The 13,989-nt window shown below is 40.4% G+C and overlaps 1 protein-coding gene across 3 annotated transcripts in view; it reads left to right on the top strand.

Moving 5' to 3' along the window:
* Positions 1-13,989, top strand: part of TEC (tec protein tyrosine kinase) — a 62,864-nt gene that overhangs the window by 31,564 nt on the left and 17,311 nt on the right. For all 3 annotated transcript variants that reach the window (XM_072124676.1, XM_072124684.1, XM_072124671.1), the window contains 10 exons: positions 830-934; positions 3,538-3,619; positions 4,139-4,267; positions 6,158-6,192; positions 6,761-6,945; positions 8,584-8,649; positions 11,077-11,131; positions 11,404-11,483; positions 13,198-13,331; positions 13,435-13,509. In XM_072124676.1, the coding sequence (XP_071980777.1) occupies positions 830-934; positions 3,538-3,619; positions 4,139-4,267; positions 6,158-6,192; positions 6,761-6,945; positions 8,584-8,649; positions 11,077-11,131; positions 11,404-11,483; positions 13,198-13,331; positions 13,435-13,509 (946 nt within the window). The remainder of the gene's footprint in view (positions 1-829; positions 935-3,537; positions 3,620-4,138; positions 4,268-6,157; positions 6,193-6,760; positions 6,946-8,583; positions 8,650-11,076; positions 11,132-11,403; positions 11,484-13,197; positions 13,332-13,434; positions 13,510-13,989) is intronic.

The raw sequence follows: 13,989 nt of genomic DNA on the forward strand, positions 1-13,989 counted from the left end.
CCTGGTGGTTTGGCAGGACTCTATAGTGCAAGTCTGGCCACCGCTGCCAGAATATGACGTGGTCGTATCCGAGGAAGCTATCTCGTTTCTAAGGGATAGAATAACTACATTTATGAGAAATTATCTTCACACTGGAACTTTTTTTTTAATAACATCCAATTGAAGAAATGTTTACATAGGGCAAATGAATTTAATTAAATGTAAATGCCCAGATGGGAATACCCCTTTAAGCAACATGTCAATTATTCCTGCGGATATTGGTTCCCCCCAGTCTTGCAGAATTGAGTCGGTATAACTTGAGACTGGTTTCTGCTGCTTGCAGATTGGCTCTAGGATTACCACTGGCATAAATCCCACAGCCATTCCACTGCCATTTTCTCATGTCAACGTATCGCTTTGAATGCCAGAATCGTTATGCTTCACTTAGTATCCGTATAACATTCCAAATGCTGGATTCTAAACAACTGTAGTTTGTGTCAAATGTTTGGTTTCAGAATAGAATTTCACACTTTTATTAGCACTGTTATTTTGCAGCGTTTTTCTTTACCCTCCATCTTTTGAACAGTTCTGTTTATTGGGTGCAATTCAGATTTTCACTTCCGCAGCAGTTCCTATTTCTTTCTAGTTGTATCTTGTAAACCAACCACTAATTCCATGTTGTTTCTAGTCCATGCAATACTGCAGCCAATCACTGGCCTCAGTGGTGATGTGTACACAAACCGTGTGTAACAATTGGCCTCAGCAGTGATGTGCTGTATGTGCACATGTGTTTTGGCTGGTTTTAATATTTACTTAATTTAACCATTTTTTTTTATTTTATTGTTTACAGAAGAGAAACAAAAAGGGCTCAGTTGACGTTACAAAAATAAAATGTGTAGAAGTGGTAAAAAGTGAAATAGACCAGGTTCCTTGCCAAAATAAATACGCCTTTCAGGTGAGTGTTTTACATATTATCTGATCTGTCTTATGTTTAATCCTCTGTGGGGAATTGCTCAGGTAGATGCCTTGTAGTAGTAGTGCAGGAAGCAGGGACACATGCAGGGTTAAAGTCCAAATAAAGTGTTTTATTCACACTTCAAAAACACATAAATTCAGCCTTGGTTTTGGCACATATAAAGCAACAAAATAAACCCTGCCCGGCTAGGCACTGCCTAATACAATATCAGATCCTAGCTATACGGGTCCCAGGCTGCCTGGCACACGCTCTTGGCCAGCTGAATATCAGGAGGCACTCAGTTACCTTTGCTGTGTGAACACGGTCCAGCCTTCAGCTCTCCAGGTAGTGCCTCCCCTACTGCTTCTGGCCTGCAGACTAAATCAGGCTCTAACAAGGCCTGGGAACCACACCTGTGGGCTATACAAAAGCCCAGGACAGAAGCCCGGGTGGAGTAGGAGTCCCACTACCAGCCTACCCCTACTCCATAATAAGCAGGCCCAGTACGGACATTACAAAGGTGTCTATGCTAGCTAGGCCAACATAGACCAAACAGACTACTCTTGTTTACCACATGTCTGCATTAACCCTTGGGTTACTGCAGACAAACCCAGGGCTTTTACCACACACCCTTCATCTGCCTGTATGACAGATAGCGGTTTTCCCAAATGACACCTCTCACTTTCTCACACCTCCTTGTTGATAATTCTTGCAATCACAGGATTTTTATGCAGAAACATTAAATATACATGTGTATGTATGACAATTTGTTCTCCTTTTTAAAGAGGAACTGTCACCCATAAATTGGGCATTAGGAACTGCTTACTAAAGTAAGCAGCTCCTAGTGCTTAAACAAACGTCACAGTGTTAGAGTGATAGCGTTACCGGAAACCTCCGGTAACGCTATATAGCACTGCAGCGGAGCACAATGAAAATGCTGGACCACTCTCCAAGCGGTCCGATGTATTCATGAGGGCGCGGGTTAGGGGCGGTGACTGACGCATGACGCGCGGCAGTCACCGCTGGCCTATGGAGCCAGCGGGCGGTCCAGGAAAGAGGCAGCGCCTCGAACCGCCCCCTCATGAATAAGTCAGACCACTTTACAAGCGGTCCGAAGCTTACATTGTACTCCCCCGCAGTGTTTGATAGCGTTACCGGAGGTTTCCGGTAAGCAGCTCCTGGTGCCCAATTTATGGGTGACAGGTCCTCTTTAAAGGTGTTATCTGTCTTGGGCTAAAAGCACACAATCAGGGTGGGTCAGCAATTTCACAGACCACAGTGCAGAGGATGGGACCCCAAGCGCCATAGCGACATATGATGCAAAGAGTCCCGTCCTTGGCAGGACTGCACAGTCCGTGATGCACAGATGAACCATGGTTGTCTGCTTCTAGCCTTTCTTGGGCTTCTTACCAGCCAAAACATAGTGATGCCTCCACCTGGACATTGGTTGGAGGCTCATTCCACAGTCTGCCTAGAAGTGTGTACAAAAAGAATGACATTACTTGATTTCACACAGAAAATCCCATTGGTGAACACAAGGACAATTTCTTTGGTGAAATCCAGCAAACAAAACCATGTTGCGCAAAATATCGCTGTGTGAAGGAATCTATACATCAAGAAATGACTATTGACTTATCAATGGAATGTCAAATTGATGTGGTAGAAATCTAAAAGGAGTAAACTGCAACATAGATTCTGAGTAAAAGGAATGGGGCACAGATTCTGGCATGTAATCCACGTGGAAGTTCTGCTGTTCAAAAGATTTAGTGCAGTTTTATGGTGTAAACTAAGCCAATAAATAGGAGATGAGTGACATTCCTTTTAAATCCAATTCTTGCTTTGACTCAAAATTATATTTATCAAAATCTGCACAAAAAATAGCAATAAGTATTCAAATTGTGTCGCAAGATCAAGCACTTACATGCACCGGGAAGAAGAAGGTGATCTCCACGATATTGGGTGCAGAATCTTAGTGAATCACGGCACAGTGCATTTCGGTCAGACAATGCACTTTCAAGGAACGTGTCAGGGCATAAGTAAATGTGCCCCATAATGTTAATTGCAATTAAGTGCGGGGCGCCCTCTTCACCTAGCCCTCTCTAGGATGGCCTAGTTTCAAGATACTCTACCATGTGGAACTGACATTGGAGTCTTCCCCAGGCCACCATGAAGGAGGATCAATTCTTTATAAACCTATTTATGGCCACCTTTGTCGCCAAAATAGACTTTTTATTCAAATTAACTGCAAATGCTTACACGCCCCTTCCACGTTCTCCATGTCTCCTGAACCGTCACACACCTGTGCATGTGCAGTACTTTTGTGCATGCAACGGCATCTGCTTCAGAAGACCTCGAGAGCGCTGAAGAGGACGTGTAAGCAGTGCTTTTGGGGAGCTGGTGATAGCCGGAGTTTAAAGAGTCTGTTTTCAGGACAAATCAGCTGCTAATGAAATGATTTAGCATCACGGTGGCCTGGGGAATCTGCCACTGGAGCTACTTGTGTAAGTAGATTGTAGATGGTACATATCCTTTAATGGTCACTGATGACTTCAAGTGTTGTGAGGTATTTGTTCATCATCATATTTTTTCTCTTCATTTCTCAGGTTATCTATGATACTAACACGTTGTATATCTTTGCACCTACTCCCTCCAGTCGGTCTAAATGGGTAGAGAGGCTAAAAAAAGGTAACTTTTACAGATCCCTCTTGGTTGTTGTAGGTGTTCTCATAAAGTGTGGTTTATTTTTAGTGCAAGTATTCCTTCTTGTATTTAGGTGGTTGTGCTGCACTTATAAAGCAATCATGACCTACTGTAGGTCTAGATTTTGGTACACGCAGTATTACGATAACAGTATGTTATAGGCAAAAAGTGGCTAAAGAATACTATATTAAGTTCCCATTATTCTGTCACAATGAGTGTTCCCTGCCATATGCTGATGTATCCGTATGCCACATAGAAAAGATCACGTGTGAAATCTTACAGCTTTGAGAGAAGGAATAGCTTGAGACCATGGTGGAAATTTGTATGAGCAGCCTGAAAACACTAGTGATATACATGTGTTAAATACATAAACTAATTAGATATTTTACATTTCCTTTTATTATTAGGTTGTTATTTGTTATTATAATATTCAGTGATTATTTTTATTGTACTTACACATTTGGTATCAGTCAGGGGACCATAACTGGCTTCGTTCTTTTCTAGAAATAATGTACAATAACCATACGTTGTCCAAATACCATCCTCAGTTTTGGGCAGATGGTGTGTATCAGTGCTGCAGGCAAACAGAAAAATTGGCCCCAGGATGTGAAGAATATCATCTTTTTGGTGACTGTAAGTAGAAAAGTAATTTCCTAATTCTAATGTTGCATTGCCCTGAATTTATTTTATTTTGGCACAACGTCATTCACAACCAGGGCCGGGGTTAGGGGGCGACAAACTTGGCCCTCTGTCCTAAAGGGGCCCCCTGCATGTGGACTTTTGTGGGAAGAGGGTGTATTATTCCTTTAATTTCCCTTGGTTGAAGGCCCGGGTGAAGATGCTTATCATCTATCTATCTAGTTATCTATCTCCTATAATTTGCTATCGATATATCTGTCCACCTAACTATTTATCTAACTAGCTTTTGGTCTATCTATTTATCTATAAATCTTCTATCTAGGAGTGGAAGGGCCCCATAACAGGCTTCTGAAAAGAAGAAAAATGTAAAAAAAAACACCTAGTAATACTCACCTCTGCTCCTCTTCATCTTGATCTTGTCGCTGCAGTCCGCTAGTCTTGACACACCCAGATCACCTAGAAAAATGATTATAATTAGTCAGCTGGAACGCGGGGACAAGAATACCGGCGCTCAATGCTGCTAATTATGCACGCCCTCCCTACCTTCCTCTCCTAGCATGGCAGAGGGAGGCGGATCTGGCGTACATTATTATCAGCATTGAGCAACGGACATCTTGTCCGGTGCTTCGGCTGGCGAAGATTAGCAAGTATGGCACTCAGCTATACGTTGTCAGGTTAATAGAGATAAACAGCTGACACATGCGCAACTAGGTGGTCCAGTCATCTCTGGGTGTGATGGGGGTACATTGGACCCCATTCTTGTGATCCGTGGGGGTCACATCACTATGACCCCCACGATCAGAAAGTTAGGCACTATCCTGTTGAACAACCCCTTTAAACAGTTTGTGCAAATCATATTTCTGATTTGTATTCACTGATAGCTGAGAGATAAAGGAGCCTGATAAAGTGTCTAATGACTTTACAGAGAGTCCCAGGTTAATATAATTTCTGAAAGATATTCACAGCAAGAAGATGGATTAAAACTTTACAATGCTTTTAAAGCTGGTTACACTTGATTAAGCCCTAATTGGACGAAACACATTGGTTGACCAAGTGTAACAAGCTGCTTTGTGTAATGCACAAGATGAAAAAATAAAAGACAAAGTTTTATTTCATCTTCTGTGGAAGTGCTGGAGTTCTTGGTCTGAATATTGATTGTTTGTGGAATTTCTCCAAGCACAGAGGAAGGGAACAGATTCACAGATGGAGTGGTGAGCTGGCATTTTTACTTTTTCAATCTCAGAGAGATGAATCATCAAGGGAAATATGTTATAAGTACGAAAAGAGTTCATAATTACCACTGAATGCTTTTAAATACACTGCTCACTACAGGAGAAAGAGCAGAAAAAAATTACACAAAGAAGTAGCGTTCCTTAATGAAGTATATTACAAAGGTAACTAATATCAACAGTTCTATGTGAAAGGAATATCAGAAGGGCATATATAAGAACCTGGTATGACTTGGCTATGTTTGTAGAATGCAGCCAATGCAGCCCATCCTACTGCATACTAGGTCTGGAGTGCACATCAGTGCCTGTTAATTTGTGAAGGTGCAGTTTAATAAAAGTCTTGAACCATAAAGGGTACATTCACACACGGTATGCCCGCTCCATAGAGAATAGCGGGACACGGACGCACACACACCGAAAGGTAGAGCATGTTCTATCTTTTTGCGGTGTGCGGCCCGGATCGGTGCCACACATGTGTGGCAGCGTATCCCCGCCGTGCCGCTATTGCCGTCTATGGGGATGTACATGCGGCCGCATGTACGTCCCCGCAGACAGCCATGTGAATAAGCCCAAAAATAAAATACAGACAGAATATTGTTTGTATATACTTTTAAAGGCCTGTAATAGCTGGTTACTTTTATTTTCCTTCTTCTAGCATCAAGAAAGCCTCTACCCCCTCCACCAGATGAGGTAAGAGTAACAAATGACAATCTTGTGCATGCATGATTTTTGCCAATGAGGTTTCTAATGGCGTCCTCGATGCAGAAATAAACTTGGGTGTATCTGTTTATATAGTATTTCAAAGGAACCTTATCCAAGGTCCATACAGGGAGGTTGTTGCCCCCAAAGCAAGTTATGGCCAATCTATACAATTTGTCATTACTTGTTTTGATGACAAGTAAGCAGTCATGGCAGTAAAAATGCCATGTTGTAATTAGTGTAGCAATGAATGTTCCACAATCAGAACAGAATTGAGATATCATTTCTTGATCTGAATTCCAAATATAGCACAATTGTGTGGCAGGTAGCCACAAGCTGACTTGTCTATTTCCCTATGTTCCCACAGCAGAACCGTGGCCGAGATCAGAATATATTTGATGTAGGGCATTGTGCACACGTGTGTTTTATCTTTATCCCTACATACTGCCTGGCAGGACATCTTTCTCCACCTCTTCAGCCAAACATATGAGCCTAACAGTTATTGACTCGTTTTTATATATTGTATATAATACTCTTTATGTCATGTCCTTTCGAGCAGAGGCCCCCTCCTCCACAGATCCCAAAGGATATAGTGGAAGAACATGAAGACACGGAGGAAAAAGTTATTGCTCTGTTTGATTTCCATCCTATGGAGCCACATGACCTGGGTTTGGTTGCAATGGAAGAATATGTGATTTTGGAAAAAAAGGATGTGCACTGGTGGAGAGCGAGGAATAAATATGGGTAAGAAAGAACAGTCTATATCACTGTTCTGGTTTAACAAAAATACATGTTGTCTACATTATCTAGTGAGAATTGGAATAGCCGATCCAATATGAAGGGTATCTTTTAGATTTATTTTGATACTAAAAAACCTTGAATTAATGTAATATATATTTTTATTTTTTCCTGTGTCATCTTGTGATGCTACTTAACATTCTACTAACGACTGACAGAATCAGTCTCCTTCCCCTCTGGCAGCGGACAATACAAATAATCTCCTGAGCTATACTTCAATGGGATGATTACAGGGACTGATTTGGAAAGATAAGTGACTAGTATTTTAGCATACCATGTGCTTGAATTGTGTTTTGAAACACATTGGGAGTTACTCCCCCTCAAATGCATCTGTTTTTAGCCCTAAACGCTTTCAGTAAGTAAGTAACCTAATTTGCCAGTCAACAAGGAAATACATGTATTGCCACTTACCAAACACAAGGGTTTGGTTTAACTCGTATGCATTGGAGGAGGAGTAAATCCTGTTGTGCTTGAAATGCGTTTCAAAACACAATTGACAAGTGTGAACGCCGCCTATGGGATACTTTGAACATGATCAATATTAAAATGTTTTCTTTGTACAGGCGGTCCCCTACTTAAGAACACCCGACTTACAGACGACCCCTAGTTACAGACAGACCTCTGGATATTAGTAATTTACTGTACTTTAGCCCTAGGCTACAATAAACAGCTCTAACAGTTATTAAAATATATAAAATATACAGTTCTGACTTACATACAAATTCAACTTGAGAACAAACCTACAGTCCCTATCTTGTACGTAACACGGGGACTGCCTGTATAGGTTTAGGATTATTCTGCAGAGGAGTTTTGGATTCATGATGGTCGACTGAGCAAATGTTTTTTTGTGGTCAAGCTAAGATATGAGCCAGTGGATAAAATCCCTTGAAGATAGTGCATGGCAGTGTACAGTAACAATATAGTGAACCTGGCAGTGTACAGTAACAATATAGTGAAGATAGTGAACCTATCTACCTGCTTTGTAAATATCCCACTTTGCAAAGTGGTTTGACATGGAGAGAACATACAAACTCTTTGCAAATGTCCTGGGTGGGACTTGAACCAAGGTCCCTAGTGCTGCAAGGCTGTAGGGCTAACCACTGAGCCACCCTGCTGCCCATCCCTTTGTTTGCACCTGTATTAATAGTCTTCAGTTGTTGCGATTGTTGTGTGGCTATTATTTGGTGCAAAAGTAACAGTCATCTGAAGTTCTCTAGCACCTGCTTTATGTTAAACATATACTCCATGATTTGTTATCGCCACGTCATTCCTGATGGTCTGGTCTCTAATAACACAACTACTGTATGTTTGACACAGCAACTATACTGATGTGACAAAGGTAACCAGCACTTTCACTTCCCCATCATCACATGATACGCGCGGACATCTGTTCTCAGCTTGCTTTAATCATTCATACCATCAAAAAAATGTAAAAAAGAACAAAAAAATACATTAAAATTACAGTAATACAAAAGCGATACTTTTCATTTGTGAAATCCATTTTGCTGCACAAACCACATTTGTTGGAACTTATGCAAATAGTGAATATGTAGTAATTGATTTCCTGTTTTCCTGGTTTTTCAGTTTTGAAGGTTATATTCCTAGCAACTACGTGACAGAAAAGAAACAAGACAACTTAGAACAGTATCCGTAAGTTTTGTTTGGTCTTGCTGGATAACATCACAGTTGTATAAAAATGATAAAGTTTAAGCCTCACATGGCTCACCCTTTCTGGTTATATTCAGGGAAAAATTTTTAAAAAACACTGTACAAAATATTCTCAAATTTCATGTAGATTTCTGTTTTTAGTACTGTGTGTTTCCACGTGCAATTTTTAATCTTTTTGACCTGTGATTTTCTGTGAAAAAACTCTATGAAATTCTTATCAATGCAAAGTTTGTTTGCAAATTGCTTGCAGATTTTCACTTGCCCGTAGACTTTCCTGTACAAAAAACAACACACAAAAAATCCCCAAAAATGTGGCAGAAAAGTGACATGATCATTCATTTTAATTCGACAACGCCCAACAATTTTTACACCAAAATAAAAATACATTGTTTACATAACTTTATAAAACTGCATTCACTTTAATGCGTCTTTGTTGGAAAACAAAATGTGAGCGGCAAAACATTGAATAATACGCGATGGGCAAATTTATCAAGCTGTCTGAATATATTGCGAGTTACCCATGGCAACCAATTACAGCTCAGCTTTCATTTTACCAGTGCTCATGAATATTTTAAAGGGGAGCTGTGATTGGTTGCTATGGGCAACTAGGAATATTCATGACTTTCAGACAGCTTGATAAATATGCCCCATTATGTTCAGTTAGTCTTGAAGTCTTACAAGAAATGCTGCCAAAGGAAAAAGATTTCAAAAGCATGACTATGATTTTCAGGAAATGTAAAGGCATTTGGGAGGAGCTTGTCCTGAAATTTGTTTACATCTAAACACTTGAGATTGTGAATGAACAAAATGTGGGATATTTATCTTGGGTCTTAGGCCTCCTGATGTATCTTGCAGGTGATGTGAATGCTTGGCAAAACTATGCCAGGTTCCTACGTGGTGTTGTATTGCGTAAAAACTTGTAGGTTTTCCAAAATGACACAGGCACAGGGCGAGAAGGACCCGTGCCCGCCTGCTCTGCCGGCCTTCGCGCCCCCTCTACGCCCCAATGCCGTGGAGGTGGCATCGCTGTAAGGATTGAAAATTCTTGTGCAGTGCAGAGAGTGGTGTAGAAGCAGTGATAAATCTCCACCCATGTGTTTATTTAGTGTTCACACAAAAATACTACACATGCTTAATTTTTTTAGGTTTACTGTATTTGTCTTATATTCAATCAAACATTATTGCATATGAAATTGTAGAACAATGGCACATACATTCTCACCCTTTCATCTAGGCTGCAACCAGGCTCTTTTTGGCCAATAGTCCATAAGATATAATAGCCACAATGTTCCGAAGCTTGAGCATAGATGCTTCACGTGCTGATGCAGGTGTGTGTCCACCTGTTCCTGATCAGGAGTCTAAACACAATGGGGGACGTTTACTATGGCGTTTCCGCCAGTTTTGTGGCGCTTTCACCGCATCTTCTGCTCTCCTACCTATTTATTAGCTGTCGGGGACAGAAAAAATGACTTTTTCTGCCTGCTCCGACTCTTCTCTGAAAAGGGGCGGGGCTTTGGCGGAGTGGAACTCAGACAGAATCAATATGTGTCAGGGCCATTTTTGGGCGCTGTAAACTGGCGGAAAGTAGACCAAAAGAAATTTGGTCTAGCAGGGACACAAAACAGTGCTATTGCACTGTTGCCTGTTCTCTGACTGTTGGACACATTTCTGGTTCTCGGGACAGATTTTGGTCCCAGAAAATGGTCTCGGCGCCAGAAATTTATCTGCACAGCTACACAATATTAAATGTGTGTCTTCTTACCGAGAGCAGGTCGGTAACAAAGCCAATGCAGACACCGACACTTTATGTAAATGTCCCCCAATATGGGATTTGAAGATACTCCTACCCATTTTACTTAAATTGTGTTTCCAAATGCAGCATGTGAATGCAACCTGAAGATGGTTATGTAATTTTAGGGTTCATGCACACGATGACGTGTTCTAGCCATTTCAACGTCCCCATTCTCTTCTGGGTCCTCAAGAACAAGGCTGTGGATTTTAGTCTTTTTCAATTAACATCATCGCACAGGACCTTATAACTGCATACATCATGTGCATGTAGGCTCACAGAAAACTCTCTATGAAAATGTATGCCGATTTAGTACTTCCACTTACTGGTAGTTTTACAGTATATCATTGCCTTACTCTACTCCATCTAGATCTTTGGCCGTTGAACCAGTCCGCTCTAGAACTCCCCCATTTTCAGCCATGTAAGCCCAGAGGGTCTCATTTGCTGATAAAAGGCAGAGGATTATTTTAAAAGTTACTTTTAGGACAATTTTCTTTTTGATATATATAATAAATTGTCTTTTTGGTTGTTATTACCAGTATGATCGGTAAAGCTTATGGAACAAAAGCTTATCCGTCAGATGGAGATAATTAACATATACATTTTTTTTTCTTTGGCAGATGGTACAGTAAAAGTATAAACAGAAGTAAAGCGGAGCAGCTTCTAAGACAGGAAGTAAGTGTAGTGTCACAGATTTTGGGTACATAAACCTATCACCCGTTTTTAAAACATGTGGTTAGAAATAAAAGCCTATTCGGTCACATCTGCCTCTACACTGGTCTCCGAAGTACTGGCAGGTCTACCAAAGAGGTAAACCGATGGTGGTGTGGGTCAGGTAGCAGATGTCTTCACTCCACCCATCCTAGATAAGTGAAACAGACAATAAAGTTTATACAAGTTTTAAAAAGATACAAAGATAATAACAATAACCTTTTTGTCGTATCCAGGATAAGGAAGGTGGATTTGTTGTTAGGAATTCCAGTCAATCAGGCTTGTATACCGTGTCACTATATACAAAATATGGAGGGTAAGTAAATGCAAATGAGAAATTGTCCATGCAAAATAATCATCAAACATTATGAAACATATAAGGCTGGTTGTACACGAGGGGGTTTGTTCCGACGTGTGTGGGATTTACTGGACTGCACCAAAAATTGCTGAACTGGACTCAACAGTTAAGTAGTTCTAAGTTCAGTCCGGTAAATCCGGCACACACCGGGCGAGTTTGTCAGAACAAACTTGTGGTACACAAATGGCCATAGACCCATGGTCAACCTGTGCCATTATAACAACTACATTCAACCAAGGCCAAGCCAAAAAAAACTGTTATAACGCGGAAGAAGAACAAAAATGTAAAAAAAAAAACTTTGATTCCTTGCTTTAATGGGAGAAGGACATACTCCTGGTATACATGTTTATATGACCTTTATGCTTTATGCAGAACACAGTCTGATATGCCTGATCTGGACAAAACTGGGGTGGGAAAAAAGGGTAGTCAATCATTCATTTGTAGACGATTTTCAGATAATCAAATCATAGCATTAAAGGGGTTTTCCCACAAACTATAGTTAGGCCCTATCCATGGTCTCCAGTGCTGAGACCCCCACAGATTATACTCCATTAATCTCTATGGAGCTGATGCAAATCGCCGAGCGACGCGCTCACCAATCTCCTTCAGTTCCATAGAGATCAATGCAGCAGAACAGTCATGCACGGCCGTCTGCTCCATTAGTCTGTGGGGGTCATAACACTTAGAACCCCACTAATCAGCAAATTAGGCCCTATCCCATGGATAGGGCCTAACTTTAGTATGTTCGAAAACCCCTTTAATAGAAATATTTACAGAGATTGCTGATATCTAGCTCACACAATCTGATTATTTCAGATGGTTTTCATTTTCAGGCTGCGTTCACATGTGGTGTTTACATTACACAATACAACAGCTAGGGGGGATTTGCCTAATTACATTGCTGTTAACTTTTCCATTTACAAAACACAATGTTAACAAAGTTACATCATGTTAACAATTTGTTAAAGCATTTTATTACCATTGCATTTTTGAAACGCTACTGTTAACAGAAATTTAATTGGCCACATTTCATCTCCTTAGTTGCTGCAATGCGTCTCAAAATGCAATGTAGAAGCCACGTGTGAACGCAGCCTCGTTGGGTTACTATGATTGACTCAATTGAAAGCATCCTGACAATCATTTTTCAGTTCTCAGTAAATTTACTTACAAGCTTATAGTCCAGTCAGTGTAATTACATCCTGCTGAAAACGCATTGGTGATCATTTACCCGAGGCTTTTCTCTTATATTTGCACCTTTTTATGGCACATTTGAATACTTGCAACTTTTTCAATTGTCTAGGAGAGTTAGATGTGCAAGACTTTGTCAGTGTTGTGCCTAATACATCTTTAAAATCCAGATGTGGACAAGTTTGCCCTCGCTCTGTGCAGGTGTAGGCAGATGTTTAGAAGAGGGATGCAGAAGAATATGCAACTTTTGTGCGACCTTTTTTTTTTTAAAAAAAGTTGCACAAAAACATCCTGTATATATCACCCTCTAACATAAATAAAACAAAATCAGAAAAAGCAAAAAAAAGACATACACAAATGTCTTGACTGAAGATAAATGACCCCCCATTGTCTTTGAAGTCAATTGCATTTATAATAATAAAATTGCAGGTAAAATCATATTAAAATGGTACAAGAACAATAAACCTGAACAATCTCTCTTCAGGGACAATTCCACAGCAATCCGCCATTACCATATTAAGGAGAAGAGGGCGTTTCCTAAGCAGTATTACCTGGCAGAGAAGCACGTCTTCAACTCGATTCCCGAAATGATTGAGTATCACAAGCACAATGCAGGAGGTACCTCTTTAGCACAGATGACAGTAATGTCATATGTATATTCTCAATGTATAATAATATATGCAATCTAATAATTCCCCACATGTCATTTTTTTACCATTAGGTCTAGTTACCAGATTACGTCACACAGTTTGCCAAAAAGATAAGATAGCGCCCACAACAGCTGGATTCAGCTACGGTAAGAAGAGTTGTGCTGCCTAAATGTACACAGCGTTTCCAGCATATTTCTGTTAATGTACCTCATGTGTAACACATGAACAGGAACATGTCCTTTGTATAGAAATAAAAATATTTACACAGCGCAAGCAATATGAGATAAATACTCCCTAGGTCTAGTAATGGAAATACATCGAAATAATACAATATCACAAGTATCCAACATATCCAACATAAATGTCAATAACGGACAGTTGCAAATGTGGTAGCAGTAAAAGGATCAGGTTAATGTCGCGCTGCTCCGGTTCATAAAGAGTTCATTTTGACAGAAGTTTCGGAGGTGAACAGCGTACTGCCGTCTTTTTTAGACCTTCCTCTACCACAGAAAGATCCCCCCATCCAAAAACGGATATAATCATTCCAGCACTGTAAAGTCCAAAGGCAACATTTTCCATATTCTCACAACAACCGTCGGGAACAAAAAGAAAAGAAGGACCAGAGG

The sequence above is a fragment of the Engystomops pustulosus genome, chromosome 1 (genome assembly GCF_040894005.1).
Source record: "Engystomops pustulosus chromosome 1, aEngPut4.maternal, whole genome shotgun sequence".
NCBI lineage: Eukaryota > Metazoa > Chordata > Amphibia > Anura > Leptodactylidae > Engystomops > Engystomops pustulosus.